General features: G+C 37.0%; 1 protein-coding gene across 6 annotated transcripts in view; it reads left to right on the forward strand.

Annotated features, from left to right (window-relative positions):
- The window catches only part of DENND1A (DENN domain containing 1A), a 201,384-nt gene that overhangs the window by 90,729 nt on the left and 93,991 nt on the right, over window positions 1–16,664 (forward strand). For all 6 annotated transcript variants that reach the window (XM_035555442.2, XM_035555440.2, XM_035555441.2 and 3 more), the window contains 2 exons: window positions 6,153–6,253; window positions 14,545–14,590. In XM_035555442.2, the coding sequence (XP_035411335.1) occupies window positions 6,153–6,253; window positions 14,545–14,590 (147 nt within the window). The remainder of the gene's footprint in view (window positions 1–6,152; window positions 6,254–14,544; window positions 14,591–16,664) is intronic.

Here is a 16,664-nt window from a genome sequence, read left to right on the forward strand (position 1 = left end):
AGAGCCTGGGAAGAAGAATTACTTACCTGTCACTTTGCCTTTCTTAATGAGCCGTTTCACAAGTAGGGTTGTGTTTTCTCTCCTATCTTTCTGCTTTTCCTCTTCCTTTTGCCTCTGTCCAAGATAAAAGCATGTCTCGTTCTTCGGTAGGGAGGGGTATTCATACTGTGTGTTCTTATCTTACAACTTTATATATAAACTGCTCCAAGATTGGAGTGACAGTGTAAGACAGGTTTGAAGTGTTGGGCCAGAGCCAGCGATTCCTTGCCTGCACGCTCTGCTCTGCATGTTCCAGCAGTAGGAACAAGCTGCATTATTTTATTTCAAACTGTGCTCAGCGGAAGCCAAGACCTTGTAACTGGAAACGTACCAAACTGAGAATTCTCAAAGTGGAGGGAGGGTGGTGTGGTGGTGAGAGGGGGTGGTTTCTTTGTGGTTTTGTTTTGGTTTAGTTTTTGTTTTTTTGGGGTGTGTGTGTGTGTGTTTTTAACAAAAAAGTGGAATGCAGTTAATTTCATTTTGAGAGACATAGCACACTTCATACTTAAGGCTTAAATGTAATATTAAGAGGGAAAACTAAACAGTCTTGTGTAGAAAAGTCTTTTATGGTAGAATGCATTCTGTGCTATAGTAAAGCATATGAAATTCAAATTTTGATTTGAAGTGTCCTTAATGTGGCTATTTAAATAAGATTTAGAGGTAACTGAGTCTGTATTTATTAGCTACTTTATAAACCATATATACCGAGTCCGTGGAAGATTTTTTGCTGTTTTCTTGGATTTTTTTTTTCCTACAAAAGGAAACTCAAGTCATTTCTCAAAATGTTAAAGCAATTACTTTAAACACACACACACAAAAAAGTACTCCGTGATCTAACTACTCATGAAAAGCCAATGTGAATCAGAATGCATAGAACAACTGTTTGGCAAAAGACCACCTGCAGGTGGGACTGTGCAGTTGCAGAAATGAGGCAGAAGAGCTTTCCTTTCATCCAGTATTCTCTCTCCCATCATAACTTGCCCGTGCAGCTCCGTCTCAGGAAGGAATGCTGACTGTGTGTGATAAAGCAGCACCAGATTGCTTCTCATCAGAGAAAGGTGGTGTACATGCAGCCTGATGACTTAAAAACCTTAAATTTTGAATTGTTATCATGTTTTTGTTAGGCTGCTTCTTACTGCGGTGAATTTCTTTACATAATTTTTATATTTTGTAAGTGTTAGTACAAAGGAAAAAATACCTTTCTGTCATGAATGGTCTTTTGTTCTTGGACGTTGAGAGGTTGCTATTTCACTTCTTCCATGTCACAGAACGTACTAATACACAACCTCTTCTTTCCTGATTGATTTCTGACATGAATGAGGGCTCAGAGGAAAGGAAATTGCGGTTCTTAGGAAAATACAACATATGATCAATAACACTGACTAAACATCCTTGTGATGCAATCTAGCTAAAAGCTTGCACTGTTCTTGTTCTACAGCAGGCTTACAACTGCTGTTCTAGAAGTACCAATTCTTCCTTCCCAAGAGCTCCGTTGCTGCCCCTACAACCTGCTGCCAGCATAGGTTTTCTCCTTCATACACCATTTTTACAACAGCTCTGCTTTCACTGTTTAATTCTTGTGTAACTCAGTCTTCAGCTTTTTGCTGTGCTTTTAGCCCTGCGTAATGCAGAATGATCTTACACATGCCTGAAAGGTGGTAATTTGTTTTCCAGTATATATGGCACATCTGTAGCCACGTACTGCTTCTGTAAAACTGTGCAGTGTCTGTGTGTAAGTACAAAGCAGAATACGCTGGAAAATGGTCTATTGTAATTCAACATCAGTTTATAACTTTTCTGTGTATGACAAAACCCCATTGATTAATTTGGTCAAATGAGGCTTTTAAAGTATTCAAGGTAAAACTGCAAAAAGTGAATCAGTAACTCAGTGTCTTTCTTAAATAGCTCTCTTGCATTCTCTAGCAACAGCTGTGGGAAGCAGAGGTAGTGGAACTGATCTTATTTCAAAATGCTGGATTCCTACAGTTTTGACAGTTGGGCATTTCTCAGGCTGCCTTATTATTAAGTGCTTGTTTTCTATATGGCAATCACTAATCAGGTGAGGTCTTGAGCAAATATGCTATTTCTTTTTTTATGAGCCCTTATCTTGGCAGAGTTGAAGGACAGTAGTGGTGCTTACCCGTGGTAGTATGCTCTTGAATCCATGCCAGATAGCAAGGTGGGAGTACATCTCAAAAATAAGTGACAGGTTCTGCTCAGATGTCTGTAGTGTTGAGCATTATGTCTGTTTAATCCTTTCTTGCTGAGTTTTAAAACCAATGGAAGGGGTTTGGAAGGGGCCTCTTCGGATTACTGAGTGCAGTTCTCCACGGCAGCAACCGTGTTATATAATAATGCCAGGAAATAATCCATTTGACCCTATAGAAGCAATTCTTAAGTAAGATTTAAATTTTTAAGGGGGGTTGGGTGGGTTTTTTTTTCAGACATCTTTTTGATTTGGAGAAGGGAAACTGAAAGCATATAGGACTTAGGAATATAGAGAAAAACTACATTGGGAAAGTAAACCTTTTTCTTCTGCACATTTTGGAACTAGGCTATACCTTTCATCTAATCTTTGAGAAAGGAGCATATTCTCTGGTAGGAATAATATAAGGATTAGTTGAACCATAATGGGATAGAGATAAATCTTTAGCATAAATATAGAATAAATTCAAGATTTTGTGGTTTCTAAACCATGCTTGAATTATTCTAACATACTGATATTTACATCCCATATGGACCATAAACTAATGTTCACCTGCTAATGAAGAAGGACTGAACAGGTACTTGTTCAGATGTTCAAGTACTTGCTGGACCCTGTCTAATTCTGAAGGTACTTTTCCTTAGGACTGTGGTTCAAACCTAATACCAATTCTTGCATTTTCTTATTTATGGAAGCACATTGTCAGCGCTGGGATGCTTACAACACTGTTAATTCAGTCAGTGCTAAGGAAAGGAGTGGTTGTGTAGCTTCCAGTGTTTGAAACTGCACAAGAAAGCATATTGTTAGATGAAGAAATTACTGCTGCAGTTAAGATTTGACATTGGAAAGCTATTAAAAAAGTTGGAAACAAATCATTTTCAGGCCCTTTTGAAGGTAGTGAAGAAGGCTTTTATTATTTAAATTATCCATTTGATAATTAACAGAATAAATTAACAGGGAATTAACAGATTTCTGTAATATCATTAGATGACACCTTGGTGAAGCTGCTCAATACCAAACATGAGGAAAGAGTAATAAAGGACTCAACAAATGATTGTGTAATTTTAATATGAATGACATAAATGGTGCTGTTAATCTGAGATCATGTTAATCATTTGAGAATATTTCAGTCAAATGGGAGTAGTGGGATGCTTTTTTCATTGACTTTCAAAGAATTGAACAGAGTATATTATTTCAGATTGCTTAACACTTGAAGATGCATAGAAATTAATGGCCAATATCGTAGTTACTAATAGTTCCACTGGAACCAAAAGTGCTTTCAAGGGAGACAAAAATGAAAATCTAAAGGACATTAAAAGTGTCAGACAAGACTGTGCCTCCAGATTTCATCAGTAGTTCTTGTGAATTTACTGAAATTGTAGCGATGCTTAAGTGGGTATTTATCTCAGTACAGATGAATTTGTGCAGATGAATGTCACTAATTCAAAAAAATGATTGTCAGAATTATCTATAGTTCAATTTGGTGGAGGCTGTAGGCCAAGAAACGGACGTAACAGACAAGACAGAAACCAGGAATGCACGCAGATTTTGTTTGCAGTCCTGGTAAGTGAGACAGACATACAGCAAGTGAACAGTTTCTATGTAGAGAGGCATCATTACTCCACACCAACGTGCAAGTACAGAAGTATGAAGAAAGGAAGATCAAAATAGTTTCTGGAAAAAGAAACACAAGAAAAGATATACATCATAAGAGTAAGGTGTAATTTTAGAAATTTCTGTTTGGGTTTGAAAGTTGAGTGTGATAGCATTCTCCCTTGAAGAAGCTACAATTCTTGGAGCTGTTTCTATGAAAAAAAATGGGAACCTGTCACAAGGAGGACTAGAACTAGTGAATGCATAAACAAAGTCTATTAGGAAAGAATAAATAAGACCTTTGCAAAAAAAATCCTTGCATCAAATCTTAAAAATCTTTTACAATCTAGGTTATCAGTGAGTAGGTAATATAGATGATTAGAACTCAAAAACATCATCAGGCAGAGAACTTACTTGTGTATTTTAGCCACAGTAATATGAAGCATTCTAATATAACTTGGGTAGCTACCAGGCAGAGCTTAAACTTCTGGCTTTTCAATGCAGCAAGGGTGTGTTTTTATCTGAAATTTTAGTCCTGTATGGTTTGACGCTTGGCATACTGGGTGTTGGGTTCTGAACGATTTGAAATATCTGTGTCTATTTTGAGCTGTAAATTGCAAAATCTATTTCTGTTCATTTTTATAGTCACTTTTCTGCTTTTGGAAAAATCCCACTTGTGAAGCTTATACCTCACCCTCGTTCTTATCTGAACACTGTAGAAAACCGCAGTAATTCTCTCCCCAAAATCTGTGTTTCTCGGTGCATTCTCATTGCTTATCCTGATCTGTATTGTACAGAGACTAAAATAAGACAAAATATGTGCCTGTCTTCAATTTTTTTGCCTAATGACCTGAGTTTTAATCAGAAAACCGTGTTCTGTTACTTACAGAAATTGCATTGGAATTACAGAAAGGCTTTGCCATTGGGCATAAGCCACACCAGATCCAGAGCGTGTAGCTGGTTTTCCTTGCCACGGAGCTTTAAGAGACTGTATTAGTGCACACCTTCGCATAATCTTTAATGCTTGGAGTAAATAACAATTAGCTCATCTAGACTATGAAAATCAATACTAATAAGCGTCATCTGCTTTTGGATCTAACCGCATCTAGGAGCAATGTTACAACTTGTCTTTGCTCAGTTACATCTCTCTGCAACTTCAGGCCACCCCAATGACCTCATTTCTTCAGAATTTGTCTTTTAGGTATTTGTAAGCAGTGTTCCCCCTCCCTATTGTCCAGACAAGCAATAAATGCTTTAATTAATCTTTTTTCTGTACCTTGAAATAACTGATAGGTTTTCATTGAGTTTTGTTTTCAAATTAAGTTTTAACAAGTGAGACACGTTGTAGTACTTGCACCGAGTGCCATTAAAAGAGACTCAAAACTGCAAAACGCTGTCAGGGTGGATGTGATTGCTTATCACCTTTTTGTCTTTTTAGTTTGTGTCTATTTGTATGCTACAATTCATTTTTTATTTTATACTTTTTCAAGTGTATGTGTTCATACCTTCTTACCTCATTTTGACTATAGTTTTAGTAGAGATTTCTTTATTGAGGATTATCACCACATTCATTTTAGTATCCTCAGTGAATATGACAAATATCCTGCTTATTTTCTTTTCAAAATTATCAATTATGGCTTGAAATGGGCTTGAGACACAATTTCCTCCAAAGCACTGTGAAGATTCTCCCCATGGGTAGACTAGCACTTGTGTTTGCTATTTATGATCTTTTTTGTACCTGCTGATGTCAAAACTATTCTTAATGAGTTTTTAAAAATATAACTGAGAAAATCAGTGGATCAAATGATTGGTGAAGGGCAATTAGATAAAAATATCTTCTAAATAATGAAAATGTAATCATTGAATTTGGTATGATATATTCTTAAGAAATGTATGTCACTGGTGTTGTACCTTCCTGAGCTCAAATATTTTTCAGGTTGTGTTATAATTTCAGTTCATTTTTATGATAACTGCAAGGATCTTTTTTTTTTTCCTTTACTATTTTTTTTCTTCACTGTGTGTTTTCATTCCCATCTTTACGTTGCTTTATAGAACACTGGGTGTTCTTTTCAGGTTTTGTTTGTTGAATGAATCATGTTCTCAGCTGTTTAACTAAGTCAGCCAAATGACAGCCACCATAAACCAGTCATGCTTTACCCACCCAATACCCATTTTAAGAGGGACACTGGATATTGTGTAATAAAGCATGTTGATATAAAAACAAAATTGATTATTTATTTTTTTTTCTTATAGCCTTACTTTTTTAAGCTTGGTTTTTGTCTTATTTTATGATCTTCTTTTAATATGTGTTTTTCAGTTAACTGCCTGCATTCATGGGTCTGCAGCTATGCTCTACCCGATGTTCTGGCAACATGTTTACATTCCTGTTCTGCCCCCACATCTATTGGACTACTGTTGGTAAGGCTATATATATATATGTGTGTGTGTATAAAATTTAGATTCACAACAGTTTTAACATTTCTGTATTGCAAGATTTAAGTCCTCTTATGCTGCAACTGTTAGTCTAAAAATACATACATATATTAAGTAAACAGTGAACATAGTAAAAAAATATTTTCATGGCATTAGGTAATGGTGTATCAGTATGCTGAAATACACTGATGTGAGTGGTTACTATGAAATGCTGCAACTTAGTTATTTTATACTTATAATCTGTTTTTAGCATATTTATGTTAAATTTTAAAATATGAATTAAGACTCTAGCAGTAAAAGATAGAGTGGAGAAGATACTTTATTTTTTCTGCTTTCCTGAATTTCTGTTGGGGATGGGGAGGAAGCTATTCATTTTCCTACAGTGATCTTCTAATATTCTCGGTGTGTGCTAGGACATTCTTACCTTATATAGGGGAATGATTATAAACCATTCAAAAACGTATGCATTATTATGATGTTACAGTTTTTGGCACAGCCTATGAGCGATGCCATATATTGTCACAGCTGGCCCTGTTTTGACCAGGAGCTCAGACCACCTTCTGAGGTGTCTTCCAGTGTGAATTCTGCGATTCCACAGTGTCCATGTGGCTTAAGGAGCCTCCTTATTCACTGTTGTGGTCTTCAGATAAGTGTGTCATTAGTTATCTCTCGGACTCTGCGGTCAGTGGTGCAGAAGCCTGTCTAAGATGCTCTCTCAGTTTTCAGTTTCTCTTCTAGCACAGTCAGACAGTTCAGCCTAATCAGCCATAACATAGTCTCTTCCCTTTGCTGTGTACAGGAACGGCGGAAGAGAACTCTGAGTAATTAACAAGTTTTTTAGTTGCTCAGCTGTTAGTTGCTGAGTTTGTGTGATTTGCCCTTTTCTGTTCCCACTGTGTACATAGCAGGGAGATGAAGTTTGCCCAGGAAGAGTGGCTGCTCTCTCACCTTAGGCAGCCTAGGGAACGTAAACCTTCAAGGCCTGTTAGAGTTAATGGAATCGTTGCCATGTCATGTAGGGGTGGATTTAGGAAGTCCAGTTTGGCTTGACTTGGCCTGACGGATGTAAAGGGTAACTAACCTGTAGGCTTCCACAGGTCTGGAAGTAAAAGGAAAACACCAAAGAAAATGTGGACCTGCTGCTGCAGGACCATGCAGTTGCATGATGGAGAACACAGAGGAGGCTGAGGTACTCAGTGCCTTTGTCTCTGCTGACAAGGCCCAGCCTCCCAGGTCTCCATGTCTCCATGTGTAGCAGAAATGTTTTTGTGAGGCAGGTATTACACAGTCACAAGGAATTGAGCCACGGACTGCTTAAGTAAGCTGGACATTTACGAATTTGTGGGAGAAGATTTGTTTGATCGGAGAGTGCTGATAAACTTTCCTGATACTATTGTAAGGCCACGCTTCATAATTGAAGGGCATTGGCAGTCACAGATGTCCTCACTGACTGGAAAATAACTGTTGCACACATCTTTGGAAGAAGTGAGAAGATCCAAGAAACTACAAGCCATTCAGATTTGTCTCTGTTCACGAAAAAAAATATGAAACAAATCTTCATGAGAGCCATTTCTGTAGAAAAAGATCTGGATTCTGAGTCTGTAGTAGAATAAGACAAGACACAGGTGGTGTTAGTGGCATAAGCGTGTGATGCAAGGAGACTGATTCTTCTAAAATGAGTATTTGATAGTAAGTTTGGCAAAACAGAGCATAGAGATTAGCAAAAGCCTTTCTGGTGGAGCGTGATGCTCAGTGTGCTTTGGAGCACGAATTGAAACATAGAAACAGGCCCGCCTCTGCCCTCCTTGGCGTTTTATAAAGTCCTCAGAACAAAATGAACTATTGAACTTCAACTGACTCTATCATACTACGCCATATTTGAAGTGCATATTTTTAAGCTCTCAGCACAGTGATTTGGGGGGATGGGGTCGGATTGGGGTGGTTTTTGTAAGAGGGATACTGTTCTGTGGGATGTTTTCTCTGCATTGAAGCAGGAGTAAGGAACCAGCAGGGGTAACTAGCATTTTTAAGGGAAGTGCTAGGAGCTGAAACATCTAGGTTTAAAGCAAGTTTGTTCTTCTGCAGATTATTTAAATGTTAAGTATGTGCCTATGTCGAGGATACATGGAAAGGAATCTAAAAACTATTATCTTCTGTAGAAATGAACCTTCAATTTACTCACTGCACAGGAAGGGCAGGTTCTAGTCATTTGCACTGCCAGCAGGTGCCCTTTCTCTGCATAATGGGCTTCACATGTGTAATTAACACATGAAGGCTGCTACTGCCAGTTTTTTCTTCAGGTACATGCTGCTAGGAGTTTTCAGGACAACGATGTGGACCACAAGAGGCTTTTACGCTGGGTTTGAAGATTAGGTATTCATTGACTTTCTGACAAAGCCATGTTAAAAGGGGCTAAGTCCAGATCCCACAGCTGGGAGCAGAGGTGTGCAAAAAGCAAACACTTGGGCAGTGTACCCAAGGAAATAAAGACACGAGTCGCTGAGCTCTGCTGAATGAATTCTTTCATGGTGTAACACCCTGTCCATACAGCAAATGAGCTAGCTAGTGTGTGAAGTATGGTTTTAAAACATATAATTATTAGGCTGTAATTGCATGCTCACAAATACAACAGCCGATTACCTTAGCCTGATATGAACTTTAATTGGAGAGGTAGTCTCACACTAATTGTTTGGATAAATAAATTTAGTAACAATCTGTGTGCCATAAATATATTTCTCAAAATAGAGTCCATTTATTTTGTAACCATGAGAACTTGGAAAGGTGATTTTTGCCTATGAGGACTGAGAAATCAGCTTCATGCTGTTTTAAGGCGGTATTATTGCTTATCAGTGTCTGCCTCTTAAGGGAAATGACCTAAAATTATTTAAAAACATTAGAGTTTATTATTATATATTACTGTCTGGTTATTTATTTTGCAAATGTGATGTAAACAATTTAAAAATCTGAAATGGAAACAAAGAAAATTTAAGTTCTTCTGTTCTTAAAAATACAAAAAATGATGTTCATTCAGTTGACTTTGCTGTCCATTGGTGCATATTGATTATGCTGTTGGTGCTTTTGAGTCTTCTCCTGCTCTTTGTAGAAATCACAAAAGGTTACAACTCTGTATTACTTGTGATCTTTGAAAGGTTTTGGAAAAAAGGTATATTCCATCTGTGATTATTATCTGTGATATTATTTCAGTAGAACCTTTCTATGTAAAAAAACAAAAAAGCTTCTAAGGTCCCAACTGATAATATTCCAATTCAGCTCCATGTTTGTGAAATCTGTTGGATTTCCCTGGGAGGACACACATGACAACTCTTGGATCTTCCCAGAACTATGAAAAAGTAGAATAGCTGTCTTCCCAGAGAGTGACAGGGTAATCTTCTTCCCACTTCCCTCTTGAAAGGATTATTTTAAATTTAATATTTATGTTCACCTGCAATCCTTATTCGTATACTGAAAATGCCAAAAGCCTCTGTCTCCAAAATGTTTGATCTCTCTAGACTTGCTCTTTGTGCTAGGGATACTGAGCCAGTTATGGTGGCTCAATACCACATACATGCATGTAGGATGACTTCAGCCATCTGCTTCTATCATTTAGGTTAAAGGGTGGGGGAATTAACACTGGTTATTATGTGGGCTTCTACCAGAAGTAACAGTACATGTTCTAAGGTGATAAAAACAGTCTTTTATATTAGATAGATTGCTTAGTAGCCAACATTAATATATTCTGAGAGCACCTTCTCAGAGCACCCTGCCACAGCTGCTGAATAAACGTTTCTGTTGGTGCAGTTTTCCCTTTCTCCAGGAGTTGGTTGTGGTTTTTTTTGAAACTCCCTTTCTCCTGTTTTCTAAATCTGCATGTAGTTCAGTATGCTCCTTTAAGTAGGTGGAGGGGGTAACTGGAGGGCAAGTACTCCTGCTGCTTGGGAAACAATGATTCCTTCCTCATGAGCCTCTGGGTAGGCATTTTGATTTAGCCTGGTACATCTGTGTACTCACTAAAAGCTCTTGTAGTTGCTCTGTGCAGTCAAGTTTCTAATTTGCATCAATTACCCTGATAAATTTGGGATTGAGTTCTGTTGCATCTCAATGAGTAATCTGAAGGGAAATCTGGAGACTACTTAGAGGGTAAAGTACTATCGGTGTATAAGAGCAACACATTAAGTCAGTGTTTGTATATCAAGACATGAACGTAGTAAATGTGATCTAATCATTTTCCTGGAACAGTGGAGGAAAATGGTGCAAGTCCCTGTGTAGCTATAAACTACGAACCTTCTTGAGATCTGTGGGTTTTACATTACATTTTCTGGTGAATTGCAGTTGTTTTGTTTTGTGTTTTTTTTTTTAAGGTGTGGGAGTTTTGTTGTTGTTGTTGGGGATTTTTATTTTTATTTTCACTTAAGAGGAAGTGTCCCTCTATTTCACCTGCTTCTCTTCCAATTAGTAGTTGCCCGCCTCTTGGGAGCATAATTAAGAGGTCTCTAGTTAGCCTAAGGAAACGAATTAAAGAAATTGTAAAAATGCAACTGTAATAAATGGGCAATATATAGCCGTTAAGTCCACAGTATCCATATTCATGCTTATTCATTGCTACTTTAATGATTTGATATTTACCTATATAACTCATTTGATTGTAAATAACCCTGATTGCGTTGGGAAACACTGTGGCACAAGAGGAGTAATAGCCTTTCTCTTTGTTCCAAAAGACTGAGGCAGGCTTTTTGTTTAAGCAGTGAATGTGCATAGTAGAAATTGATACTTCTTACTTTTGCACTTAATGGCTATTGCCTGCCATCAAACAGCTTTGAGTAATTAGGAGTTGTGGCTGTAGGAAACCCCAGGACTGATTAAGCGTAAAGCAGTATGTAAAGACTGGTCTGAAGGTCAGTCCTTAATCTGTCATGGGTCTCAGAAGGATCAGTGATTGTGCGAAGTGTTTCTCCTGTTTATACAAGCAATGTATGTTCCTGAAGTTGACTGGAAAGACTTTAAAAACCATACACATCTAGCTTGGCAAAAGCTCCTTGAGTATGTCTTCTCTCAGGATCTGAATAGCAGTTGGGAAGAATTGTTGTGTGGTCTGAATGGTGAAGGGGAGTGCATGGTGTTCTCTTGTACAGTGTGGCATCTGAGTATTTAAGTAATGGCATATGATTAACACTTTTTAAAAAATAAAATAAAACAAAATTAAAAGTTAATAAAAGCAATTTATGAAGCCTGGCATGGATCTTCAACCAAACTTTGTTTATACAAAATGAAAAGTTCTTACAAGAACTATTTTCCCATGGTTTAGTTAACCTTCTTTGTTTACCTTCTACTTTCCCCATCTTCTCTTTTGCATCACAAATGCTATTCATCTTCCAGAGCCCTTTGTAGCATGCACGTGGTCTGCTTGTCACCTTCTGTGCACCGGTGCCATGGCCCAGTGTCCCGTGATCCAGGCCCTATCCCATGGTCCTATCCCGTGATCCAGACCTATGTTTGTTAAACATTTCTCAGAGAAATTTTTCTGAGGTTTCTCAGTGTTGTATTTGTGCTCTACCTCATGCCCTTAATGAAATCTGTGCAACTGTTCATAAAGCTAACACAAATGTTTGCGAAAGTAGCACATTATTTAACAAATTTCTGCTTCAAAGTTTGCTTGTTCATATTGATCACAATAATCTGAGCTATTTTATTGTATTATATATATATATATATAAGTATATGAATTATTTATGAATGGGTAAGCTAAACCCACTCTTTGTAGTGCTTTAGCATCAAATTGTTCCTTTTGCTTTCTCCAGTCTGTCCGAGTATATATACATTGTGTAGCACATTAAGGATCTAGCTGCAATCATTTAGTATGTAGTAATACAAGTTTAAAGAAATAACAGCTTTGAAAACACTGCTAAAAGTTAGATTACTGTGGCCTTTACGCAGTCCCTGTAATAGCTTTATATGCTGTATTGTCTTTACATGTGATGACTTGCACTAGAAAATTGAAAAGAGAATTCGTTGCATCCTAAATCGATCCTTGTATCTCAAAGACTATCTTGTAGTTCCATAAAATCTTACTGGGTATGCATGGTTTTAAGGATTTAGGCATTCTCATTGTTTTGTTGATAAACTGGGTGGGTGACAGATGGACATGATAGAGTTAATTAACTTTTACGGAGTCAGATTTTCCTATGCTTGGTGACAGGCTCTGCTTTTGGCCACATTAATAAATGGCTGGCTTTCTGGAATACTGCACTCTTCCTGCTTCCTTTCATTACATTAGCCAAGGTTCCACTAGATGGGACATTTGCAGTCTTAAGACTTCCTGCCGAGGTTCAGACTTTGTATTTTTGAGATTGAAGCTGTCGTGTTCCTGAAACTACTTAATTAGAAACACATTCATTTCAGTGCATACTGGAGGAGTCCTCAACAGCGTAGCCAGGCACACAGGGAAGTTGAGCATTTGTGCAGCTGGCAGCTAAACCAATGGTTTATACTTTGAATGTGAAATTACTGGGTATTTTCTTGCTCCTGGAATGTGGCCATTGGAAATGAAGAGATGTGGGTGAAAGAGATAATGTTTGTCACAAATAAAACATGCAAAATTACAAATAAATACTCCTCAGTTGAGCAGCAATCCATATGTAGTAAGTGTATATCATGTTGTATGGTAAAAATTTGTATCCAAGAATTTGGATATATGCTCTGGTTCTCACCTGTGGAATTCCCAAGGAAGCAGAGTCTTCAGCACTTGCACCAAGTTAGTTTACAATTCAGCAGTCTCTCTGGGCTATCACAAAGTGCTTTACTGGGTGAAGTTTGGGCAGGGGCGTTCTTGCCAGCGTATGCAATTCAGTAAGTTGTAAGGTGATAACACACCACTTCAGTATTCTACAAATGAACGCATATGATTCTCTGAAGTTATATATGTTTAAAGTCTTCAAAATGAAGGAAAAAAAGTGTTTTCATCCAGAATGTGTAACATAGAGGCTGTTCACATCTCTTGGTACAGCATCCAACAGAGGAGCAGTTTTTGGTGGCATATTAATAAACATGCTAATTATTAATATGCCTATCAACAAATTGTACTTTTTGAAAAGTTATTTCTCACCAAATGAGAAGCAGAGTGATTTCTGCTGGTGTGTTGCAGTAGTTCTTTCAGCACTGTTCTTCCCTTACTGAACAGTAGGCACCAGTTTATAAAAGCAATATGGAAGATATTTTAATCCAAGGCAGCACAGTGACATTTCTCTCCTTTTTCATCTGAAATTGAAAATGAGCTCTTTGAGCTTCTGTATTCGAAATCAAATGAGGCTCTATTTTAAAAGTTGTGTCTGTCTGTGTGCTTTCAGTTTAACAGGCAGTATATGCCATATTTGCAATTAGCAGCTTTGGCATCCTCTTTGATATGTTCTAATAAGCAATGCAAATATAAGCTTTCCCTGATTAGTTGAGTGGGAGTTCTGTAGTAAGCTTAATATTAGAAATACTGTATATACAAGGATACAACTTTGATTCAGTATTCTTCCTGTGCTATACAGTCCATATTGCTGTTTGCAAACATCACTGAACAGAAGACTGAAAAGATCAGTCTTTCTCTTAGCGTTCTGTTTGATAACAAAAGTAAAACACCTGTGTTTGAGGCTACAAATTTGGTGTAAGAACTTGTTGATATATTTAAGTTTCGTATTCTGAAGGGAATAATGATACCAGCACATATCACAATAATTCAGGACTTAATCAGAATCTTCCAAAGTCATTTTTATATCCTTGCTTTATAATTGTAAATTTTTCAAGATTGATACTAAGTTATTTAAAATGCGCCTGGACCCATAGTAAAAGGATTAAAGCTTGTAGTACTGGGTGCTACATACATTAAATTAACCACTTAACACTACAACTGGATCAATCTTCCTAAGCAATACTGTTTAGCAAAATTCTGTGTATTTATTTGAAAATTGTAATATTTTTAAGAGACCACAATATTTTAATTTATATGTATATATTTAATAGCTGCCCTTATGTACCTGTCTTAACTTAGAAATTCTGATGTCAAGAGAAATTTAAGTCTTATGGTAGTGAGAGGATATTGCAGTAAAACAAGTCTTTCAAATACGGAATAAAATTTTGTTAACATGTGGTTTGTTTATATATATATGTATATATATATATTTATATATTAAAGTCTAATCCAGTATACCAGTCTCTTCCTGTAGCTAATTTTATAACTCATATGTGTTAATCCAGCGTTACAAGAATGTAAAGCAAGTTTTTCTTCTTCTTTGCAGTGCCCCAATGCCCTACCTCATTGGAATACATTTAAGTTTGATGGAGGTAAGTCTTTCTAAACATTTCTGAAAATATATGTCATTTTATGATTTAGACTCAAATTCTGCAATTAATTTTACATTTGTTCATATGCTTAAAAATATAATAGTCCTGTTAATTTCTGTAGGAGTGTTCAGGTAACTGAAGTTAGGTATGCATGATATTGTTAAAACTTAAGGGAGTCTTAATGGTACCTTGTACTGTCTGGGCATAGTTTGTTTGCAGTTCAGCAGTCAGCGATGAGCTGACATGGTGTGTTCCCCTCTTCATGCTGTTGCTTCCTGTAATAGTTACTGCCTCTAGTTTTACTCTATTCAGAAAGGCGGAGTTGATATTAAACTAAAATGTTGACAGTTATAGTTCTCTTGTAGGCATTTGCAGACAGTTTGTAATTTTTTAATGTTCAAAAGACCTTGAAAAGAAGGAATTTGCTGTTAATGTTAACACAAAGCTGGCAGAAAACCAGCCCTCGCAGAAAGCTTCACATATAAACAATTCAGAGTAATTCTGCTAACTGTGTGTGTGCGCGTGGAAATAGCACATTTCCTTCTGCTTCCAATCCCGGTGAAACAGTTGATAACTTTTCTCAAAAGTGTCTGGAGGACCACATAAGCTATTAACTTAGATCCCTGTGAAAATCCTAGTCCTTATTAATAGTGCCCCTTCACACAGGAAGTCTGACCACCGTGTATGTGCTTGGTATGGGAAGAGGCATTCCTTTTAAGAAAGCACTGCCCTTTTGTAGGTACTTAAATTAGTAGGCAGTGTTTAACGGTAGGCATTGCAAATGCCCTTGGAAATTAATTGACTTTTGTCCCTGTTTTAGATACCTGTGTTTGGAAATTTAAGCTTAGGATATACGACAATTTACAATGCTGAATTTTTTCATCACACAAAGTAATGCATATTACTAGAGTATTTGTTTTTGTATTTTCCATAAAAATTATACCTTCTGTGGAAATATTGATCAAACATTTTCTTTCACTGAGGCATATTTATGTAATAATGATCTTCTATGTCTCTGTGTTTTTAAAACTCAGGTTTTTATACTATGTAACTTCCCCTTTTTTCACAGTATTAATGTGATGTAATTTCTTAGAAGTCACCGTTTTCATGAGGAGCTAGATAGAATATGCAGGGCTCCCCCCTGCTTGACCACAGATGCCCTTTATATTGCTAAATAAAGTACAGAATTACAGTGCAATGTGTTAGTGAATAAGCAATTATTCTAAATGTCAACATGTACATTTGTTTGTATATAAAATGTTTTTGTTAAAGGGATTTCTGATAATTAAATTTGGATACTGCATAGGCAGAACCAAAGTGATATCTAGAGAGTAGTCTGGCATGTATTTTTCATATTGAGCAAGAATTCTTCTGCCCAATAGCAGTGCCAGGTAATCACTGGCATTCTTCTTGGGGTATCTAGCTATTTTAAAAAAGGAGTAAAAGGCCTGGTAGAGGATGAGATAACATCTTAGTGCAGATACTTGTCAGCTTTCACAGATCTTCTCTCAGAAAGACCTGCGTGGTCAGCCTGGCAATGGGTATAGAATAAAAAAATAAATTACACTTCAGAGTTGCATTGTCTCACCCCTGTCTTGCTACATCAAATATTACCTCTTCCTTTGTCTCAGTTTCTTCAGATTGCAGGGCTCTGTAGGCCTTCCAAACTCCATCTGTAAAAATTCAAAAAAAGGAGTTCTTGGAGAAGCCAACTTTCATCCATTTTAGTAACTTGTGAAAAAATCTGTTTAGTACTAAATCCAGTACGGCTTTTGAATAGTTGGAGATTCTGGAACACACATACACATTGGCAACGCAGTTATTCAAAGTGCCTTATGAAATAAATGAAATAAATAAAAAAAAACCTGTCTTCTCTACTCCCCCTCCTCTTAAGGATAAATTGAATACTTCCAGATAGAAATGCATTTTCTAGCTAACTGTGCTTTTGCCACAGAAAAATAAAATCACACAGTGGGCTATTGTATTTGTTGTTTGTTAGCAAATACTGGATAATCGGTCTGGGTCTTGGGCAAGGGAAAGGTGACATTCGGCAAACTAATTTGAGCATTACTTG

Source organism: Cygnus atratus, chromosome 19 (assembly GCF_013377495.2).
Source record: "Cygnus atratus isolate AKBS03 ecotype Queensland, Australia chromosome 19, CAtr_DNAZoo_HiC_assembly, whole genome shotgun sequence".
NCBI classification, from domain to species: Eukaryota; Metazoa; Chordata; class Aves; order Anseriformes; family Anatidae; genus Cygnus; species Cygnus atratus.